The 22,312-nt window shown below is 41.4% G+C and overlaps 1 protein-coding gene across 4 annotated transcripts in view; it reads right to left on the bottom strand.

The window, feature by feature from the left end:
* naa15a (N-alpha-acetyltransferase 15, NatA auxiliary subunit a) overlaps nucleotides 1-22,312 on the bottom strand; it is a 104,603-nt gene that overhangs the window by 72,112 nt on the left and 10,179 nt on the right. For 3 of the 4 annotated variants that reach the window (XR_010976098.1, XM_068043620.1, XM_068043629.1), the window contains exon 2: nucleotides 3,725-3,809. Coding sequence is in view for 2 of the 4 variants with exons in the window: in XM_068043620.1 (XP_067899721.1) it covers nucleotides 3,725-3,809 (85 nt within the window). In the remaining 2 variants the exon portion in view is untranslated. Of the gene's footprint in view, nucleotides 1-3,724; nucleotides 3,810-22,312 lie in introns of those variants that run through there. The other variant, XM_068043638.1, reaches the window with a different exon arrangement.

Raw genomic sequence — 22,312 nt, forward strand, 5'->3', positions numbered from 1 at the left:
TGCGAACTTTGCTTATTTTATAATTCATTTCCCCCAGTACTGTTTCCTTTTTCCTGTGTATAAATTCCAGCTTGGTGTCCACTCACTATGCACTGCCCTGTAAAAGAATTGAGACACAACTCTTTGTACGTCCGCATTAACTGAAATTTACCTTTGCATTTTTCTTATAAAAAAGCCTCCATGGATGTTTAGAAGTAAAAGTGTGTTGCTCACTAATGCCTTAATTAAGAGTTTCTGCATAAAGTATTATCCCATCGATTGAGAAGCTATTAAGTCAGTAAAAATAGAACCCAGAAATAATTAAAAGCAAAATACTGCAGATGCTGGAAATCTGAAATAAAACAAAGTTCTGGAAATACTCAGCAGGTTAGGCAGCTTCTGTGGAGAGAGAAGCAGCGTTAACCTTTCAAGTCTGTGACCTTTCATCTGAACTGGCAAAGGATAGAAAAGTATTAATTTTTAAGCAAGTGGAGGAGGGAAGGTGGTGGGAAAGAGAACAAAAGGCAGCAAGTAACTCACCTCCTGTCTTCCCAAAGTCTGTCCACCATCTACAAGTCACAAGTCAGGAGTGTGATGGAATGCTCTCCACTTGCCTAGATGGGTGCAGTTCCAACAACACTCAAGAAGCTCAACACCATCCAGGACAAAGCAGTCCATTTGATTGGCACCCCATCCACAAACATTCACTCCCTCCACCACAGATGCACAGTGGCAGCAGTATGCACCATCGACAAGATGTACTGCAGCAACTCATCGTGCCTCGTTCGACAGCACTTCCAAACATGCGACCTCTACCACCTAGAAGGACAAAGGGCAGCAGATGCATGCGAACCGCAACATCAGCAAGTTCCCCTTCAAGCTAGATACCATCCTAACTTGGAACTGTATCGCCATTCCTTCACTGTCGTTGGGTCAAAATCCTGGAACTCCCTCCCTAACAGTACTGTTGGTGTACTTACTCTCAAAGGACTACAGCAGTTCAAAAAGGCAGCTCACCACCACCTTCTCAAGGGCAACTGGGGATGGACAAGCCTAGCCAGAGACTCCCACATCCCCCGAACGAATAAAAAGAGGCAAGGTGTGTGATAGGGCAGAGGGCAGGAGACGCTAAATAACAAAGATGTGATGGGACAAAGGCAGAGAGAGTGTTAACAGTTGTGGTAAAAGACAAAGCATTAGTCCAGAGAGACTGTTAGCAGCAGAATAATGAGCAGCTCTGTCCAAAAGCACACAAGCATGCTTGCTATTTCAACTCACCACACTGCTCTCATGCCCACATCCTTGGCCTGCTACAGTGTTCCAGTGAACATCAAAGCAAGCTCAAGAAGCAGCATCTCATCTTTCCATTAGGCACTCTACAGCCTTCTGGACTCAACACGGAGTTCAACAATTTCAAACTTTGAAATAATTAGATGTGTTTCTGGATACAGAACAGTTCAAGGATTAAGTTGTGAAAGCACAAAGTTGGGTGGTCTACAAAAAAGGGCATGGCTGGCTGAACCCAAAGCCTGTTGTCAACATGTTCTTACGTGATTTTTACCACTCCCATTCTCCAATTAATAACCACTCCCACATTTAAACATTATAATCTAATGAGAGAGAATTAAAACAGCTACCCCATGAATAATTATTACAACTTGTATTTATATAGCACCTTTAACATAGCAGAAGGTCCCCAAGGGCATTATAAATTAAATTCTGACCTCAAGCCACATAAGGAGATATTAGGGCAGATGACCAAATGCTTGGTTAACGAGGTAGGTTTTAAGGAGCTTCTTGAAAGAGGAAAGGTTTAGGAAGGGAATTCTAGAGCTCAGGACATGGCAGCTGAAGACATGTCCACCAATACTGGAGCGATTAAAATCAGGGATGCTCATGAGGCCAGAATTGGAGGAACGCAGATATGGGTTCTGTGGCTGCAGATCACAGAAGTAGGGAGGGGTGAGGCTCTGGAGGGATATGAAAATAGGGACGAGAATTTTAAAATGAGGTGCTGCTCAACCTGGAGCTCATATAGGTCGACGAGCCTAGAGACGATAGGTGAGTGGGACTTGTTGCAAGTTAGGACTTGAGCAGCAGAGTTTTGGATGACCCCAAGTTCAATGGTGGGTAGAACGTGCAGGTCAGGCCGGAGTGCATTGAAATAATCAAGTCTAAAGGTAACAAGAGGTTGACATTCATGTCACACAAGTGTTAGGCAATGGCCATCTAAAACAGGAATCTAATCATCTCCCCTTGACATTCAACGGTATTACCATCGCTGAATCCCCCCACCATTAACATCCTGGGGGTTACCATTGACCAGGAACTTAACTGGACATGCCACATAATACTGTGGCTATAACAGCTGGTAACTCACCTCCTGACTCCCCTAAGCTTGCCCACCATCTATAAGACACAAGTCAGGAGTGTGATAGAACACTCTCCGTTTGCCTTGAAGCTCGACACCATCCAGGACAAAGAAGCCTGCTTGATCAGTAAACCATCCACTACCTTAAACATTCACTCCCTCCACCACCATGCAAAATGGCAGCAGTCTTAATCATACACAACATGCAGTTCAGCAACTCATCAAGCCTCCTTTGATAGCACCTTCCAAACTCGCGGCCTCTACCCACCTAGAAGGCCAAGAGCAGCAGACGCATGGGAACACCACTACCCGCGAGGTCCCCTCCAAGCCGCACATCATCCTGATTTGGAATTATATCACCGTTCCTACACTGTCGCTAGGTCAAAAACCTGGACCACCCTTCCTAACAGCACTATGGGTGTACCTATAACAGATGGACTGCAGCGGTTCAAGGCAGCAGCTCACCACCACCTTCTCAAGTGCAATTAGGGATGGGCAACAAATGCTGGCCTTGCCACTGATACTCTTATCCTATGAAAAAAAATTTAAAAGGCAAGAATGAGGGCTTCAGGAGCAGATGATCTGAAGCAGGGTTAGAGTTGGGCAATGTTATGGAGGTGGAAATAGGCAGACTGAGTGATGTGGTGCATATTTGGTCTGAGGGTCAAATATGAGACCAAAGCTGTCAACAGTCTGGTTCAACCACAAAGTTGTCAGGGAGAAGGATGGAGCCGATGATGAGAGAATGGAGTTTGGAGTAGGGACAAAAGATAATGGCTTCAGTCTTCAGGTAGATCTCAAATTTGATTGCAGAGTTCAGCTAATTCAATATAGATCAAGCAGTCAGTAGAGATACTAACATTTGGAGGGAAAAAACAAATGAGATTCCCAACAGCTAACTATCCAGTCACCCTTGCGAGCAATGAGGATTGTATTTTGCAGTATTGTTTTCTTATGTCTCTCTCTTTGTACCCTTTCCTCCCCTTAATTCAATACAGATGAACAAAGGTTACTTAAGTTAATTATTGGACGATCTGCACCTGTAGAACGCTAACTCAGCAAAGAGTGAACACCTTAATGATGAAAAATCTGAGAAAAGAATTATTATAAATTACATAGACAAATGAAAGCACTTTCACACCCTGCAAACGAATGAATGTGAAATTCCCCCCTCTGCCCCCCCCCCCCCACCCCATTCACCCTCCCATTATGAACCATAATCATGGTAGTAACTCTATATCACAAACCAAAGAAAATGTGCAAACTATACAAAACATACATAGATGCAAAGAAACGGCACACAATGTTTAGGCCTGTTGACTCGTAATCAAAGACAAATCAACAATCAAAGGCATCCATCCAAAGTTAACTTACCTCCATGCTCTGCATATTTTGGATTGCTAAGAATTTGTTTGCAGAACTTCAACCCATGTCTGTACTGCTTGTGTTCATAGCATTTCTGTGATGAGAGGGAAAGAAATGCCAGTCAGAACATACAAAAGCCTCAAAACTACAAGGCCACATTTCTCCAATGAAGTGTGGAAATTTTTGGGTTTAACACCCATATAACCCAAAATTCTAACCAGAATCAGATCAGACAATTTTCTGGCTTTTTGGCTACACCTTTAGATTAGATGCTTTGTGTGTATTTTTACCCACCATACATTATGTAGAATTTTCTGAAATTGATACTGCAGCTAGTTTGTCGAGTAGTTGTCCTTTGGAACTTCACACAATATTTTAGTGCTAGACCACAAGTACAAATTCAAATACCAACCCAATGATAAATCATTAATTCCCATATCACAAAACTTCTTTAAAAAAAAAGTGTCTATCAACATTTTGGAAACAGCATATAGCAATGATGTTAAATACAAACAAAACTCTTGTTGCTCAATCTTCTGCACTATTTCAAAGAATGAAAATTTCGACGATAGCTAGAATATTTGTATAAATCTGTGATACGAACAAGTAGCCTACCCAAAGTAATAAACAAACTACTAGAGCACTTGGTTCAGAAGGACTGCAGAAACCAGATGAACCTTTATCTTAAGGTCTTACATGCATGTTGCTACATACTTCTATTCACTTATACTTAAATGACAGTGGTCCTTTTTGAACTTTAGTCAAGTTTCAAGCACAAAGTGATAAATATCAATGTTGAGGAACAGAACATTTTGAACTTTGTGAGTTTACATGAGGATGCTATTTTAGATGCAAGCAAAGCTTCCCTAATTTGCTCGAACAATACACCTTAAATCCGGTCAGAAATGCACCTCCTAATCTGTGAGAACATTAGCCTCTGAAGCCACTTGATCAGTCTTCTCCAGACCTTCTGACCTCCTCTAAAAGCCCTTTTCAATCTAGCCCCAACCCTAACATGTTGCAGTTTCTGTCATAATCCCAACCCTTTAAACTTGTTCTCAATTTTGTTCTAGACTATCCAACTTCCCTCCCTTGGCTACAGATTTGGTGACTGTCACACTCACTCTATTCTCAAGCACTGTTCTCACCCTTCCCCAAACCAACAAACTCTACCTCCATCATCTCTAAAATACACACTCAATCCCTCTATTTTCAAACTATTAACCTATCACTAATCTACCCTTGCTTTACAAGAATCCTCAACACATCACTGCCATCTAGCTGCATGTTCATATCGTAATACTTTTTCGATTCAGTTTCTGACTCAGCTATAGTACCAAGGCCACTTTCATCTAACTCACCAACAACATGCAACCACGACTCACCATCTGTTGTCCTCTCTGCAATCTTTAGCACTTTGCCACATTGCCCACCTCTTGTGGTACTACCCCTTCCCCAACACCAGTTACATTTCTTCAAATGGTTTTGCCTCCCACATCTGCAGGTACTTCAGGTACGCCCACAGCTCCAATTTGCCTTTATGCAGCACTACATATTGTTGTAGATGATGCCTCTGACGGCTAACAGGATCAGCTTCCATACGTACACCAATAGCACCATCTCTTTCACTGCTATCACTGATGGCAGGGCCCTTTCTATATCAGATTCACTGTCCGATATCAAAGATGCATAAATTGAAACTTCTTACAGCTACGTCTACAAAACTGGAGGCATGCAGTTTAGTTCTTAAAAGCATCTGCGTGTCTCTGGCTCCAATTAGAAACAAAGAATGATAGAAAGACCACCATTCAACCTGCTGTACCTACACCAGGATTCAAACAATTCCCCTAGCTGTTCAATCAGGTTGAACAAATATTGCCTTCTGGTTTAACTAATATTTTAATCCCAAATCCAGTCTATATTCAATCCCAACTGAAAGTTTGGCATAGCTCACTTACACCCAAGTCTTCATCATCCATCATCTTAAGGTTAAAGCTTATTATTCTGCATTAGGCTGACCTAAGAATTTTGAATACAGACACCCATCATCCTGCTCAAGACAAAATGCATTATCCAAAGCACAAGATATTAAGATGTTTAGGCAAAGACCAGCTGGTCAAATCAAGCCTCCCCTGTCCCAAGAGACCAATCCCAATTGTTATGACAGTGCTATATTTTTAAAGTTTTTTTTTGAGGACTCATGTATTTTAGAATTATGGACATTGTTTTATTTGTGAAAACTAAAAAGGATTCCATGGAATTTTTTTCCACTGGGGTCATTGAAAGGACACAGAGGTCTTGTTTGAAAACATTTACTGCAAGTCACCTGTCTTCAGATAATACCCAGAAGAGGCTTTTTGACTTATAGAGAAGATGTTTACAGAGAAGTGACAGGTCAAGGTTTATAGGGGTCAGGAGGCTTGACTCGAGATATTGTTTATGGTTTCCCTTTGGACAGCGCATTGGGGTATGAACTGTTTTGAAGGCAGTTGGAGAAAACCAGCCAAGAGAGCAGTCATCATCAGCACCCTCTTCCATCTCTGGGAACTTCCTGAGAATCAAATGTAAGAAATAGAGAAACTGATGCTGCATTTCTCCTGAAAAGCCTGCCAGAAACCCTGGTTTTTGCATTTCTCCTAGAAAGCCTGCCAAACTGATCTTCAATGTCGCCTGAAAAGGACTGTTCTCGGAAGATCCCAGTGACAGCTGTCTACACGTATTTGGGATGCAAACCAAAAGGGACATCATCTTGCCATATCTTCTCTTTCTTTTCTTCAAGAATTAGCAAGTATTTGGCCAAAGTATTCTTTTTTGTAATAACAGAGCTCTAAAGAGAACATCTCTATTTTTTCAATTAACGTGTGTGAGAGTGTGCGCGAGAGTGAGAGTGTGCGCGAGAGTGAGAGTGTGCGCGAGAGTGAGAGTGTGCGCGAGAGTGAGAGTGTGCGCGAGAGTGAGAGTGTGCGCGAGAGTGAGAGTGTGCGCGAGAGTGAGAGTGTGCGCGAGAGTGAGAGTGTGCGCGAGAGTGAGAGTGTGCGCGAGAGTGAGAGTGAGGCTAAGGTAAAAGGAAACTTTCACATTTCACTCTGTGTTAATGCTTTGCTTCGTTACTGATTACATCTTGTTTTATAACAAACTGATCATTTTGTTGTTTATTAAAGAAACCTGGTTGGTGTATTTTATTCGGGGATAAATTGTAGAGTCTGTGATTGACCCTATCAGTAATTGGGTATACATTTAAATATATCTTGCGACCTGTGGAGAAGTGGAACTAGAAAAGACAGTGCGCTCCTCCCAGCTCAGTCGTGACACAATAAATGCACCAACAATTCCCTCCTTCAGTCACGCAATCTCCTGGGAAAGGTAAAAGAATAGAAAAAAAAGCTGCAGGCCAATTTAAGAAAAACAGAGAAATTCCTCTCCAAATGTTGAAGGTAAGCAAGCAAGCTTCAGATCATGATTGATAGCACAAATCTGCCCAAATATATAACCAGTTTGTACCATTTAGTAATATACAATGTTGGGGCGGCACAGTGGTTAGCACCGGAGCCTCACAGCTCCAGGGACCCGGGTTCAATTCTGGGTACTGCCTGTGCGGAGTTTGCAAGTTCACCCTGTGACCGTGTCGGTTTTCGCCGGGTGCTCTCCCACAGCCAAAGACTTGCAGGTTGATAGGTAAATTGGCCATTGTAAATTGCCCCTAGTGTAGGTAGGTGGTAGGAATTATGGGATTACTGCAGGGCTAGTATAAATGGGTGGTTGTTGGTCAGCACAGACTCGATGGGCCGAAGGGTCTTTTTCAGTGCTGTATCTCTAAATAAAATTAAAAATGAACATTTAAGAAACTCTACAATGCTCCCCTAACCTGGTACAAAGCATTTCCAAAATTACAAATGGCATTTAGAGCAGTTTGGATTTTTAAAAATCACTTTCGCTATAACTGGATTTTCTTTATTATCTGCCAATCAGACTGATGTCTCACATATATAGCACTACACAGTTGAAATGTCCAAATTTAACATGTATACGACATCTTCTGGTTCCTCACTTTCAGATATGTTATCTTCCTGAAACTACATATAATTAGCACCTAATATTAAATGCCATAAAATGAAATTCAACCTGGAATCGGTTATTGAAAACTTAGTGTCATAACAGCCATTCTGCCCATCGAGTCCTTGAATTGATCTACAGAGATCCAGCAGTCAGTCCCATTCCTCCGCTCTTTCGCCACGGCCCTGCAAGTTTATTTCCCTCAAGTGCCTTTTCAATTTGCTTTTGAAATCATTGATCATCTCCACTTCCACCACCCTTGTAGGCAGTGAGTTTCAAGTCATTACCACTCTCTGCGAAGAAAAGTTCTTCCTCACATCCCCCCTGTATCACTTGCCAAAACCTTAATTCTACGTCTGACAGCTTTTCTTTGCCTACCATATCTAAACCTGACAATCTTGTACACCTCTATCAAACCTCCCCTCAATCTCCTTTGCTCCAAGCAAAGCAATCCCAGCTTCTCCAACATAATCTTGTATCCAAAATCCCTCATTCCTGGAACCATTCTGGTAAATCTGCTCTGCATCCTCACTAGGTCAATCACACCCTTCCTAAAATGTGATGTCCAGAACTGGATGCAGTACTCTAGTTGTGGCCTACCCAGAGCTCGAGAAAGGTTCAGCATAACGTCCCTACTTTTGTACTCAGTACCTCTATTTATGAAGCCCAAGATCTCATATGCTTTGCTAACTGAGCCATGAGCAAATTGGCATAAGATAAATAAGATCTGAGAGTTGAATGCACGGCTCAAAGATTGGTGCGGAAAAAACGGATTTCAATTCATGGGACACTGGCACCAGTACTGGGAAAAAGGGAGTGTACTGTTAGGACAGGCTACACTTCAACCGTGCTGGGAATCAGTGTCCTGGCAAATCGTATAACTGGGGCTGTAAGAGAGGCCTTTAGACTAAATAGTGAGAGGGGAGATTTAGAAAGTTAATGAGAAAGGACAAGGCAATAATGCAGGGTAGCAATACGGGTAATAACCAGATTGTGACAGGAAAGGATACAGCGCAAAGGTGCACCAGCAAATAGGGCCAGACTAGGGAAAACTGTTGAAAAGACAGAATTAAAACACTTTCTCTGAATGCACGCAGCATTCATAACAAGACGGATGAGCCAACAAATAGAAATAAATGGGTATGATAGGATAGCCATTATAGGGACCTGCTTGCAGAGTGACTAGGGATGGGAGTTAAATAATCAGGATATTTAACATTTCTGAAGAGGAAGAAAGGAGTTGAGTAGCTCTGTTAATAAAGGATAAGATAAGTACAGTGGTGAGTGTAGGAACAAGAGGGTTAACCTCTGCCATGTTTTATCTGTTGGATGAATCTATATAAGTTATAGTTTGATTAAACTCACATGAGATGCTATGTTTTAAATTAGAATGATTTCAAATGATGTTGCGGTTATGCTCGGGAATAGTTATACTTTGTTTAAATAGATTAGAACTAAGTTGTTGACGTGTTTAGAATCATGTTGTTAAATATGAAATGTATATTGGTATACTGTAGTGGGGAGATGGTGGGAGTCGATGTTTATTATAACAACCACAGCAGAAGTAGCTGCTATGGTTGATGAACGGTCTCCATTGTGTGACAATGACTTCGGCCATCAAGCCGTCTGCAGAGACAATGTACAGAGGGTAGGGACATATCTGCTGTAATCTGATTACTATAAACTAATCAAGAAGGAACAATGTACAGAAGGTGAAGTCACACCTGACCAAATGGTTACAGTGGACTACAACCAAATATGGAAGGAAGGAACCCTCGGAGGGAGTCATAAATGGCAGGTGCTGGGACAATGCGGGGCACGCCGATTCAAGAAGAAACCAACCTACAGTCAACAGAACACCTCAAGAAAGACGACGGCACCACAGCAGCTCGGAAGGCTAGGACCAAAGACACCCTATATCCTGCTGTATAACTACTGCCGTTGGTTAAGTATTGCTTGTATTGCTGTACTTAATAAACACTCTATCTCAAGAAACCAGAGTTTGTACCTTGTGGGTCAAAAGCTAGTCAACATCCCACCTAAACACACAAAAGTCTTACATGAGAAATGATCCTGGCTCAGAAGATAAAGATGTAGAATTAGTTTGGGTGGAGATAAGAAATAGCAAGGGAAAGAAATCACTGGAGGAGTAGTTTATAGGCCACCTAACAGTAGCCACACTAAGACAGAGTATACATCAAGAAATAATGGGGACTTGTAAGAAAGGTATTGCAATAATCATGCGTTATTTTAATCATATAGATTGGATTAATCAAATTGGCAAAGGTAACCTTGAGGATGAGTTCCTTGAGTGTATTCGGGACAATTTCTTCGAACAATACGCTTGGGAATCAACCAGAGAGCAGGCTATTTTAGACCTGGGAATGAGCAATGAGACAGGATTAACTAATGATTTCATAGTAAAGGATCTTTGAGACAAGACTGATCATAACACGAGAATTTCATATTCAGTTTCAGGGTGAGAAACTTGGGTCTGAAATTAGTGGCTTAAACTTAACTAAAGGCAATTACAAAGGTATGAAGACAAAGTTGGCTAAAGTGGAATGGAAAAATAGGTAACAAGGTGACACAGTAGATAAGCAGTGGCAGACATTTAAGGAGATATTTCATAACTATCAACAAAGATATATACCATTCAGAAAGAGACTCTTCAAGGTTTATCATCCATGGCTAATTACAGAAGTTAAGGATGGTATAAAATTCAAAGAAAAGCAATGCTGCAAAGATTAGGAAAGACTTTGAAAGAGGATGCTGATGTTTCAGTGCTGTATCTCTAAACAAATAAGGATTGGGAAAATTTTAGAAACCAGCAAAGGATGACTAAAACAAAAGAGGGAGAAGTTAGAACATGAGAGTAAACAAGCAAGAAATATAAAAACAAACCATTAAGACCTCTACAAGTATAGAAAAAGGAAGAGAGTAGCTGAAACATTGGTCCCTTAGAGGATGAGACTGGGGAATTAATAATGGGAAACAAGGAAATGGCAGAGACTTTGAACAAGTATTTTCTAACTGTCTTCACAGCAGACGACTTAAAAATATCCCAAGAATAGTAGAAAATCAAGAGGCATAATGGGGGGAACATGAAACAATCACCATCACTAGAGAAAAAGTACTAGGAAAGCTAATGGGACTAAAGGCTGACAAGTCCCCTGGACCTTATGGTCTGCATCCTAGGGTCTTAAATGAAATGGTGCAGAGATAGCGGATACATTGGTTGTAACCTTCCAAAATTCCCTAGATTCCAGAAAGGTTTCAGCGGATTGGAAAACTTCAAATGTAACACCTCTATTCAAGAAAGGAGGGAGACAGAAAGGAGGAAATTATAGGCCTGCTGGCCTAACATGTGTCATTGGGAAAATGCTAGAATCCATCATTAAGAAAGTAGTAGCAGGACATTTAGAAAATCATAATATAATCAAGAAGAGTCAACATGGTTTTATGGAAGGGAAATAGTGTTTCACTAATTTATTTTAAAAAAGAGTTCTTTGAGGATATAACAAGCAGGGTTAATACAGGGGAACCAGCAGATGTAGTGTATTTGGATTTCCAAAAGGCATTTGATGAGATGCCACGTAAAAGGTTACTACACGAGATGAGACCTCATGGTGTTGGGGGTAATATTTTAGCATGAATAGAGAATTGGCTAACTAACAAGAAACAGGGAGTCGGAATAAATGGGAATTTTCAGGTTGGCAAACTAATTAGTGGTGTGACACAGGAGTCCGTGCTGGGGCCTCAACTATTTACAATCTATATTAATGACTTGGTGTAGCACCGAGTGTAGAGTAGCTAAATTTGCTGACAATACAAAGATAGGTAGGAAAGCAAGTTGTGAGGACGTAGAGTCTACAAAGGGATGTAGACAGGTTAAGTGAGTGGGCAAAAATTTGGCAGATGGAGTATAATGTGGGAAAATATGAGGTCGTCCACTTTGGTGAAAAGAATAGAATAGCAGAATATTTAAATGGAGACAGACTGCAGAATGCTACAGTACAGAGGGATCTGGGTGTCCTCATACACAAATCACAAAGTTAGCATGTAGGTACAGCAAGCAATTTAGGAAGGCAAATGGAATGTTGGCCCTTATTGCAAGAGGGATGGAGTAGAATAGTCGCGAAGTCTTGTTACAACTGTATAGGGCATTGGTGAGACAACACCTAGAGCACTGCATACAGTTTTGCTCTCCTTATTTAAGGAGAGATATACATGCACTGGAGGCAATTCAGAGAAGGGTCACTAGGTTGATTCCTGGGATGAAGAGGCTGTCTTATAAGGAAAGGTTATACAGGCAACTAACTCATTGGGAGTTTAGAAGAATGACAGGTGATCTTATTGAAACATATCAGATTCTGAGTGGGCTTGACGGAATAGATGCTGAGAGGATGTTTCCCTCATGGGGGAAATCTAGAACTAGGGAACACAATTTCAAAATAAGGCGTATCCATTTAAGATGGAGATGAGAGGGATTTTCTTTTCTCAGAGGTTTCTTAATCTTTGGAATTCTCTACCTCAGAGAGCAGTGGTGGTTGGGTCACTGAATATATTCAAGGCTGAGTTAGACAGGTTTTTGACCTGCAAGGGAGTAAAGCGAGGCAGGCAGGAAAGTGGCATTAAGGCCACAACCAGATCAGCCATGATCTACTGAATGGCAGAGCAGGCTCAAGTAGCCAAATGGCCTATTCCTGTTACTATTGCTTATGTCCTTATGTTCTCATCTCACTTCTGGAATTTAGTTCTTCTGTCCACGTTTGGACCAATTTTTAATGGGGTCTGAAGCCGCGTTGCCCTGGTGGAGCCCAAACTGCATCGATGAACAGGTTATTGGTAAATGCCACTTGATAGTACTGTCGACAACACCTTCCATCACTTTGCTGATGACTCAGAGTAGACTCATGAGGTGGTACTTGGCCAGACTGAAGTTCTCCTGCATTTTGTAGATAGCACATACCCAGGCGGTTTTCCACTTTGTAGGACTGATGCCAGTGTTGTAGCTGTACTGGAACAGCTTGGCTACAGGCGCAGCTAGCTCCGCAGCACAACACTTCAGCCAGGATGTTGTTAGGGCCCGTAGTCTTTGGTGAGCCATTTATTCAGATTACATTAAGTGAATCAAATAAGCTGAAGACAGGTTTCTGTGATGGTAGGGACCTCAGGAGGAAATCAAGATGAATCATCCACTGGGACTTCTGGCTGAACATGGTTGCAAATTCTTCAGCTTTTTCTTTTACACTGCTGGACTCCACCATCATTGAGGAAGGCGATGTTCACAGGGCGTCCTCCTCCAGTTAGTTATTTCATTGTCCACCACCATTCATGAATGCAGAGCTTTGAACTGATCTGTTGGTTGTGGGATCGCTTAGCTTGGTCCATAGCAGGCTGCTTCTGCTATTTAGCCTGCACGTAATCCTGTGTTTTGGCTTCACCAGGTTGTCACCTCATTTTGATATGCATTGTGCTGCTCCTGGAATGCTCTTCTACACTCCTAATTTAAACAAGGTTAGTATCCTGGTTTGATGGTGAGCTTACAGATTGTGGTGGAATGCAAATCTCCTGCTCACAGTGCCTCATGGATCCCCACTTTTGAGCTTTTAGATCTGTTCTCAATCTAACCGTTACCACACAATGATGCCCTCAGCGTGAAGACAGGACTTCGTCTCCACATGGACTTGTCAGAAAGGTACAGCAATAATTATTTTATTATTTTTGTATTTAGAGATACAGCACTGAAACAGGCCCTTCGGCTCACCGAGTCTGTGCCGACCAACAACCACCCATTTATACTAACCCTACAGTAATCCCATATTCTCTACCACCTGCCTACACTAGGGGCAATTTACAATGGCCAATTTACCTATCACCTGCAAGTCTTTGGCTGTGGGAGGAAACCGGAGCACCCGTCGAAAACCCACGTGGTTAGCACCACAGCCTCACAGCTCCAGTGACCCGGATACGGTTCTGGGAACTGCCTGTGCGGAATTTGCAAGTTCTCCCTGTGACCGTGTGGGTTGATCGGTAAATTGACCATTGTAAATTGCCCCTAGGTAGGTAGGTGGTAGGTGAATTGAGGGAAGGTGGGGATGTGGTAGGGAATATGGGATTAACGTAGATTAGTATAAATGGGTGGTTGATAGTCAGCACAGACTCGGTGGGCCGAAAGGTCTGTTTCAGTGCTGTATCTCTCTCTCTATGACTATGACAGACTACATACATTTCAATGAGAAAGGAAAAATTCCAAAAGGTGGGACCTGCCATTCTTGGTTAACTAGAACAGTTAAAGATAATATCAAACTTAAAGAAAAAGCCTAAAATTGCGCAAAGATGGGAGGCAGGTCAGAAGATTGGACAGAATATAAAAAACAGCAAAGAATGACTAAAAGATTGATAAGGAAGGTAAAATTAGATTACGAGAAAAAGCTAGCTATAAATATAAAGATAGTAAGAGTTTCTATAGATATTTTAAAAAGAGTTCACAAAGTGAACGTTGGTCCTATAGAGAGAGAGTCTGGGGAATTAATAATGAATAATGAGATGGCAGATGAATTGACCAGACACTTTGCATCAATCTTCACTATTGAGGATACAAGTAACCTCCCAATATCAGCTGCAAGTCAGGAAATGGAAGGGAGAGACGAACACAAAAAAATTACAATCACCAGGGAAGTGGTATTGAACAAATTGTTGGAGCTGTGGGCTGACAAGTCCCCGGGTCCTGATGGACTTCATCCTAGGGTGTTACAAGAAGTGTCTAGTGAGATAGTTGATGTGTTAGTTTTAATTTTCTAAAATTCCCTAGATTCGGGGAAAGTTCCGTTAGATTGGAAAATAGCAAATGTAACTCCTTTATTCAAAAAGGGAGGGAGACAGAAAGCAGGAAACTAAAGGCCGGTTAGCTTAACATCTGTGTTAGGGAAAATGTTAGAAGATATTATTAAAGACGTTATGGCAGGAAATTTAGAAAAATTCAAGGTCATCAGGCAGAGTCAACATGGTTTTGTGAAAGGCAAATCATGTTTAACAATTTATTGGAGTTCTTTGAGGGAGTACATGTGCTGTGGATAAAGGGAAACCGGTGGATATACTGTTTAGATTTCCAGAAGGCATTTGATAAGGTGCCACATTAAAGGTTATCACAGAAAATAAAAGCTCATCGTGTAGGGGGTAACATATTGGCATAGATAGAAGATTGGCTAGCTAACATGAAATATAGAGTAGACATAAATGGGTAATTTTCTGGGTGGCAAGCTGCAATGAGTTAATAAAAATAAGAAATGTTGAAAATACTCAGCAGGTCTGGCAGCATCAGTGGAGAGAGAAGCAGAGTTAATGTTTCAGGTCAGTGACTCTTCATTGGAACCTTCATCAGCTGTAACAAAGGTGTGCCACAGGAATCTGTGCTGGGGTCTCAACTTTTTACGATTTATATAAATGACTTAGATGAAGGGACCGAAGGTACGGTTGCTAAATTTTCTGATGACACAAAGATAGGTAGTAAAGTAAGCTGTGAAGAGGACATAAGGGGGCTACAAAGGGATATAGATAGGTTAAGTGAGTGGGCAAAGACCTGGCAAATGGAGTATAATGTGGGAAAGTATCCACTTTGGCAGGAAGAATAAAAAGCATATTATCTAAATGGAGAGAGATTGCAGAGTTCTGAAATGCAAAGGGATCTGGATGTCCTGGTGCATGAATCGTAAAAGGTTAGTATGCAGGTACAGCATGTAATTAGGAAAGCTAATAGTATATTATTTATCGTGAAGGGAATTAAATACAAATGTTGGGAGGTTATGCTTCAGCTATACAGGTCATTGGTGAGATCACATCTGGAGTACTGTGTACAGTACTGATCTCTTTATTTAAGGTTGTAAATGAGTTGGAGGCAGTACAGAGAAGATTTACTACACTTGTACCTGGAATGGGCGGGCTGTCTTACGAGGAAAGATTGGACAGGCTAGGCTTGTATCCACTGGAATTTAGAAAAGAGTAAGAAGCGATGTGATTGAAACATATAAGATCCTGAGGGGTCTTGACAGGGTGGATGTGGAAAGGATGTTTCCCCTTGTGGGAGAATCTAGAACTAGGGGTCACTGTTTAAAAATAAGGGGGTGCCCATTTAACACAGCGATGAGAAGTTTTTCTCTCTCAGAGGATCATGAGTCTTTGGAATTCTCTACCTCAAAAGGAGGTCGAAGTAGAGTCTTTGAATATTTTTAAGGCAGAGGTAGATAGATTCTTGATAAGCAAGGGGTGAAAGGTTATCAGAGGTAGGTGGAAATGTGAACTAATCAGTTCAGCCATGAACTTACTGAATGGCGGAGCAGGCTCGAAGGGCCGTGGCCTACTCCTGCTCCTAAGTCGTATGGACTGTGTGGCGGTCACTCCTACCAATACTATCATGGGCAGATAGATTGGTGAGGACAAGGTCAAGTAGCTTTTTCTCATGTTGGTGTTCTCGCTATCTGCAGCAGGTGCAGTATGGCAGCTATTTCCTTCAGGTATTGGCCAGTAGTGGTGCTATTGAGCTACTATTTGTAATGGGCATTGAAGTTCCCCATCCAGAGTACATCTGTTCCCTTGCTACCCTCAGTGCTTCTTCCATGTGGTATTCAACATGGAGGAGTTCTGATTCATCGGCTGAAGAAGGGAAGTAGGTAGTAAATTAGCAGGAGGTTTCTTTGTCCGTGTTAGACCCGATGGCATGAAACTTTACCAGGTCCAGAGTCAATTTGAGGACTCTTAGAGCTCCTCCTTCCTTCCTGTGTGCCACACTGCCACCACCTGTGGTGGATCTGTCCTGCCTGTGAGACAAGACATACCCTTTCTGAAGTCTCATTAAGGTTTTAATGGGCTCATCATTGCCTCTTTTCTTTTATATTCTACACTGAGATAAAAACTAGAATCGTATTTCAAAAAATGTACAATCCAATCAACCCAAGGTGCTGCCTTTAATGTGAACCTATACCCTCTGTTAGTCTGCAGCACGAAGCTTACTTCCATTTGGAGTATAATTACTGCTTATATTTTTGATAACCAAAATGCATCAGCTCACAGTGGTGCATATGTCCACCTCCCTATTCCTCCATCCACAACATCTCTTAAGCTTCCTGTGATCTAGAAAATTAACCATTAACTCCTATTTTGGTATTATCCACAAATTTCAATACCAATTCCTCTATGCCTATATCCAAATGGTCCATATACACAGTGAATAGATGTGGCCCAAGAACTGAACCCTGTGGAAACCCATTATACATTTCCAACCACACTGAAAAACTGTCCTCAACTCCTATTCTGTTTTCTCCCTTTTAAATAATTTTGAATGCAGTTTGTTATCTTCCCTCTATTTCCATAACACACTTCATGTTCTCTAATAATCTCCAATGTGATAACTTGTCAAAGGCTTTCCTAAAGTCCATGTACACTTTTTTTTTTACCATGTTCGCTACCTCCAAAAATACTCTATGGTTTGTCAAGCATGATGATGATGATCCCTTTTCAAATCCATGCTGGTTACCTCTAAATATTTTCTCTTTATCTAGAGACACAAACTTCAAATAGGACAAAGCACAAAATAGAAAATATATATGCTACAACTCTGTTGCCTGGGAAGTGCAGGCCATATTGCCAGTGCTCATAGTTCATGTGAAACTCATGGCTGTGGTTTGGACCCTGCTACTATAGTCTAACATAAGTTTTAGTTGAGGAAGCAGAAATGCTTCGACAAGGATTGGAAATAGCATTTATTTATATACTGGAATGAGAATAAATTTAATAGATCACTAATAGGTGTGTGTGAGTGATCCAACAGAAAACATTCTATGCAAACATGCTTTCTCTGCAGTTTTTAACAAATAGCTTCACATGAAAATGACCACACTTGCATGCATAAATTAACTGTACTTTAGTTTCCTGAGAAACTAGTGGCTTATGACTTATTTTAAAACTACAACCTACCCTTTTTCAGTTATTGCCTTGAAAGCATGTAAATAGGAATGGAAATTTAGTATCATGCAACTTACACCAGGGAAGAAAAAAACTGATAGAATATCTAATGAAAGTCTTTCAAAATTAAATTTCATGTCAGAGTTCAGAAGCTTGAGTGTTTAACTCCTGCACGATTGTAAGGTACAACACTTTAGTAACTACTGTGAACTTTTTGGCTGTTTCTCCTTGTCCATATTAACTTCCTTCCTTCCCTTTGCCTGAAGGCTAAACACCATGCTGAGGTATGTTACTTCACCCAAGTGCTCACATTAAGTTAGTGCAGAATAGACTTTGATGCCATTCGCCCAACAATAAAAAGAAAAGCCTGCCAACACTTACAGTCAAGCCATTTGCATCTGCCACCTGGGCAAAGTACCTGAACAATTATAATCACCCACGGAACTGTCACCAAACAGTCAACTTCAAGAGAAAATTACCAAGGAAATCAAGTATATAGGTATTATGTACAGCCTACTCCTAATAACTGAATGATTTTAGACTCAAAAAAGTTGAGTTATCTAATAATTTGAACTAAGCAACAAAAGCAACACAAAGTAGAAATTTGGTGCTAAAAATTTGGAAGTCATCATTTATTTGAAGTGACTTTAAATTAAGATCAGGCTGTATACCAGTACCTAGCTGTCATATAGAAAATTACAGCACTTCTACTTAAGAACAGACATCTCTCATTCATTCATTGCTGAAGTTAACATAACAGTAGAATACATGTGCAGGCACAAATATTCAACAGATGACACAAGAGTATAAGTTCCAATAAAGCTGTTCTTATTCCCCTTGAATATAATCAGGCTGACTCCATCATAAACAAATAAAAAGGATTCCTGAGCTCCTTCAACAATTTTCCCTCCGAGTGTGATGAGATGCACAATTGTGGTTTCATAGGCATTGGCAGCTGAAAAGGCCACTCATCACGAATGAATCTGAACATTGCATGATGCCCAACATTTGACTGCAGGAACCAGCACACCCAAGCCCAAATGTATCCTCACCAAACAGGAATACATATAAAAGGCAATCACCGGACAGCTCTTAGGAATGGGAATTCCTACCTGCTGTTAATCCTCTCTAGTCTCAAGGCAGAAAGGTCAACTGTCAACTTGGTTGAGATCAGCTAACTGAACCTAGGCTACTGATGAAATCCAAGAACGTGCCTGTCTGACTCTTGGTAAAATATGCATGGTCATATGTATTGAGTAGATTGTGGAGCCAGAATTTAGAAGTTTTCTGCAACTTAAATGTCTTTTAAAATCAAATCTCTGAATTTCATGGGCCACACAACTTCACAGTGCATGCAAAATGTCCACCCTTCTCTTGAATTAAGAGCATACGAACCAGTCAAGTGAATTAACACTCAGTACAAAGCTAGTATCCATTATTATCAAGGCCACTGATTAGTGGTTGTTTTTCAAAAAAAAGGAGTCATAAAATGAGATCTTCAAAACATGATGCAAAATCCTGGAATTCCCATGTAATAAACAAATTTAATTCAATCACCAAAAGAAGTGCACACTGTTATAACAATGTGAATTAAGCAAAAAAACACCCAGACATCAAATGAGGAATCATAGGAACCATAAATAGAAGATAAACCACCAATAGATTCCAACAACAATCAGGAGAAACTTCTTTCCCCAGAAAGTGGAACTTGTTATTACCTGGAGTACTTGAGGCAAATAGCATAAATGCATTTCAGGGGGAGGTAGATAAGTACATGAGGGAGAAAGGAATAAAAGGATATGTTGATAGGGTTAGATGAAGCAGGGCAAAAGGAAGCATGGAGCATAAACACCAACATAGACCAGGTGAGTAAATGGTATATGTCTGTGCTGTAAATTCTATGCAATTCCAAGAGGAGAGGTTTGCACTTCATGCATGGTTTTCAGGTACCAGCTGTCATGCTAGAACTATTCTAGTGACTGGAAAAATGGAATGGCCATGTAAAAAGAATAGGCTTACATAAAATGAAGGAAGAAGTGGAAATCCAGTGGAAGAACGATAAAAAGCAGCAAAATACAACAACTTAAATTTATATAGCACCTTTAATATAATGTTACGACCAGGTGAGGAAGAGGTCTCAGGCTCCCCTGTCACCCCTTCTCTGGTTTGACCGCAAAATTGTTTATCCTTTTTTTGGTTACATAGTGATTGAACTTACCACCTCAGTGAGCACTTGCTCCTGTTCCTCCAATATAATTGCAGATGAACCAGACAGGTTTTTATAGAAGGTTTAAGACACAGAAAGAGGCCATTTGGCCCATCATGTCTGTGCCAGCCGAAAAATGATCCACCCGATTCGAATCCCACCTTCCAGCATTTGGTCCATAGCCCTGCAGCTTACAGCACTTGAGGTGCATATCCAGACTCCTTTTGAATGAGTTGAGGGTCTCTGCCTCAACTACCCTTTCAGGCAGTGAGTTCCAGACCATCACCACCCTCTGAGTGAAAAATCTTTTCCTCATCTCCCCTCTAATTTTTCTACCAATCACTTTAAATCTATGCCCCCTCGTCACTGACCTCTCTGCTACGGTGAATAGACTTTTCACCTCCACTCTATCCAGGCCCCTCAAAATTTTGTACATTTCAATCAGATCTCCCCTCAGCCTTCACTGTTCCAAGGAGAACAATCCTAGCCTATCCAATCTTTCCTCATAGCTGCATTTTTCCAGCGACATCCTCGTAAATCTCCTCTGCACCCGGTCAAGTGAAATTACATCCTTTCTGTAATGAGATGACCAGAACTGCACACAGTACTCAAGTTGTGGCCTAACCAATGAGTTATGCAGTTCCAGCATAACCTCCCTGCTCTTGTATTCCAAACCTCAGCTAATAAAGGAAAGGATTCCATATGCCTTCTTAACTACCTTATCGACCTGTTCTGCTACCTTCAGGGATCTGTGGACATTCACTGCAAGATCCCTTACTTCCTCTACACTTCAGTATTTTCCCATTAATCGTGTATGCCTTTGCCTTGTTTGACCTCCCCAAATGCATCACCTCACACTTCTCCAAGCTGAATTCCATTTGCCACTTTTCTGCCCATCTGACCAGACCATCAATATCTTCCTGCAGCCTACAGCTATCCTTCTCGCTATCCACGTACACGGCTAATCTTTGTGTCATCCGCAAACTTCTTGATCATGCCCCCTCCATTTACGTCTTGACTTTAAACAAGAAATATGTAAGTTTATTATCCTTATCACTCTAAAGCAGTTAAAATTACTAAAATACGCTATGCATCCATGCCCACATTCAGACAAGAGACACACACACACACACAAATAGTTTAGAGGGAAAAACAGAGTTCGGAGGTTGGAGTAGAGTCTGTAGTAAATGGAATTGAAATACAGTTCAATAGTCTCAGTGTTTTCAGTTGATATTGTTGTCCTGAAGTCCTTGCTAGGCCACGTGCATGATTTCAGATTTGCTTGTATCCCCATTGCTGGTTGTAGCAGTCTGTAGACTTGAGGCTTTACCAGTTGCAGCTTGAGGCTTCTCTGGATCTCTACTGGAGAGAGAGAGGGAGAGAGAGCGGTTCCCTTGATCGATTTCAGTTACAGTCTGCCTTGAGTCACAATTCACAATCTCACAGAGTTGCAGCAGTCGCATCACATGACCATCTCTGTTTTAATGTGGTTTGTCTGGAATTTCCTCTGAAATTCAAGGTTTTCCCCTCAGGCTGCCCAAACATAGTTGCTGGGGGGGTGGGGGGGGGCTGGCTCATTCAAGGTCAATGGGTGTCGATGGCTTTTGATTGACTACATATTGACAAGACTATCTCAGATAATTGAATCAGAGAGCACCTCATTGTTCTGGCTAGGCCGAGTCAATCAGGTTTGTGTCCAATCTGCTCTGTTGCTGATTCATGCGCAAACTGCTGCGGCCATCTTGGCTGCTAGCTTTTCTGTTTACAAAAAGTTATTTTTAAATAATTTCCAGTAAAGGTCTCAGGCAAAGTTCTACTCGATGAAATTAATATTTTCCATTTGGCATGTGGGGGTTTTCATCACAGTAATGAAACGTCCCATGGCGCTTTACAAGAACATTATAAAACGAAGAATGACAGTCACAAAAGGAGATATGTCAAACGACCAAACGCTTGATCAAAGAGGTAGGATTTAAGTAGCGTTTTAAAGGAAGAAAGCAAGGTGGACAGGCGGAAAGGTCAGGGGAGGGTATTACCAATGGCACAGCGATTAAATCAGGGATGTACAAGAGACCAGAATTAGAAGAGCATAGGTATCTTGAAAGATTGTGGGACTGGGGGAGGTAAGAGAGATTGGGAGGGGTGACACCATGGAAAGATTTGAAAACAAGGACGAGAATTTTAAAACAAAAAGTGACTCCTGACACTGCAGAGCATGCGCAGAGCGATCAGACGTCATCAACACGTGCAAACATTTGCCAGCCTGCCAATATGAATTAGAGTATGACTGCACCACGCAATGATGTCCTCACCCCTGAATAGCCGTCTCCATTCACCCGAACCGTACACCCCTCCCTCCCACCACCCTGCTTCAA

Source organism: Heterodontus francisci, chromosome 1 (assembly GCF_036365525.1).
Source record: "Heterodontus francisci isolate sHetFra1 chromosome 1, sHetFra1.hap1, whole genome shotgun sequence".
Classification (NCBI taxonomy): domain Eukaryota; kingdom Metazoa; phylum Chordata; class Chondrichthyes; order Heterodontiformes; family Heterodontidae; genus Heterodontus; species Heterodontus francisci.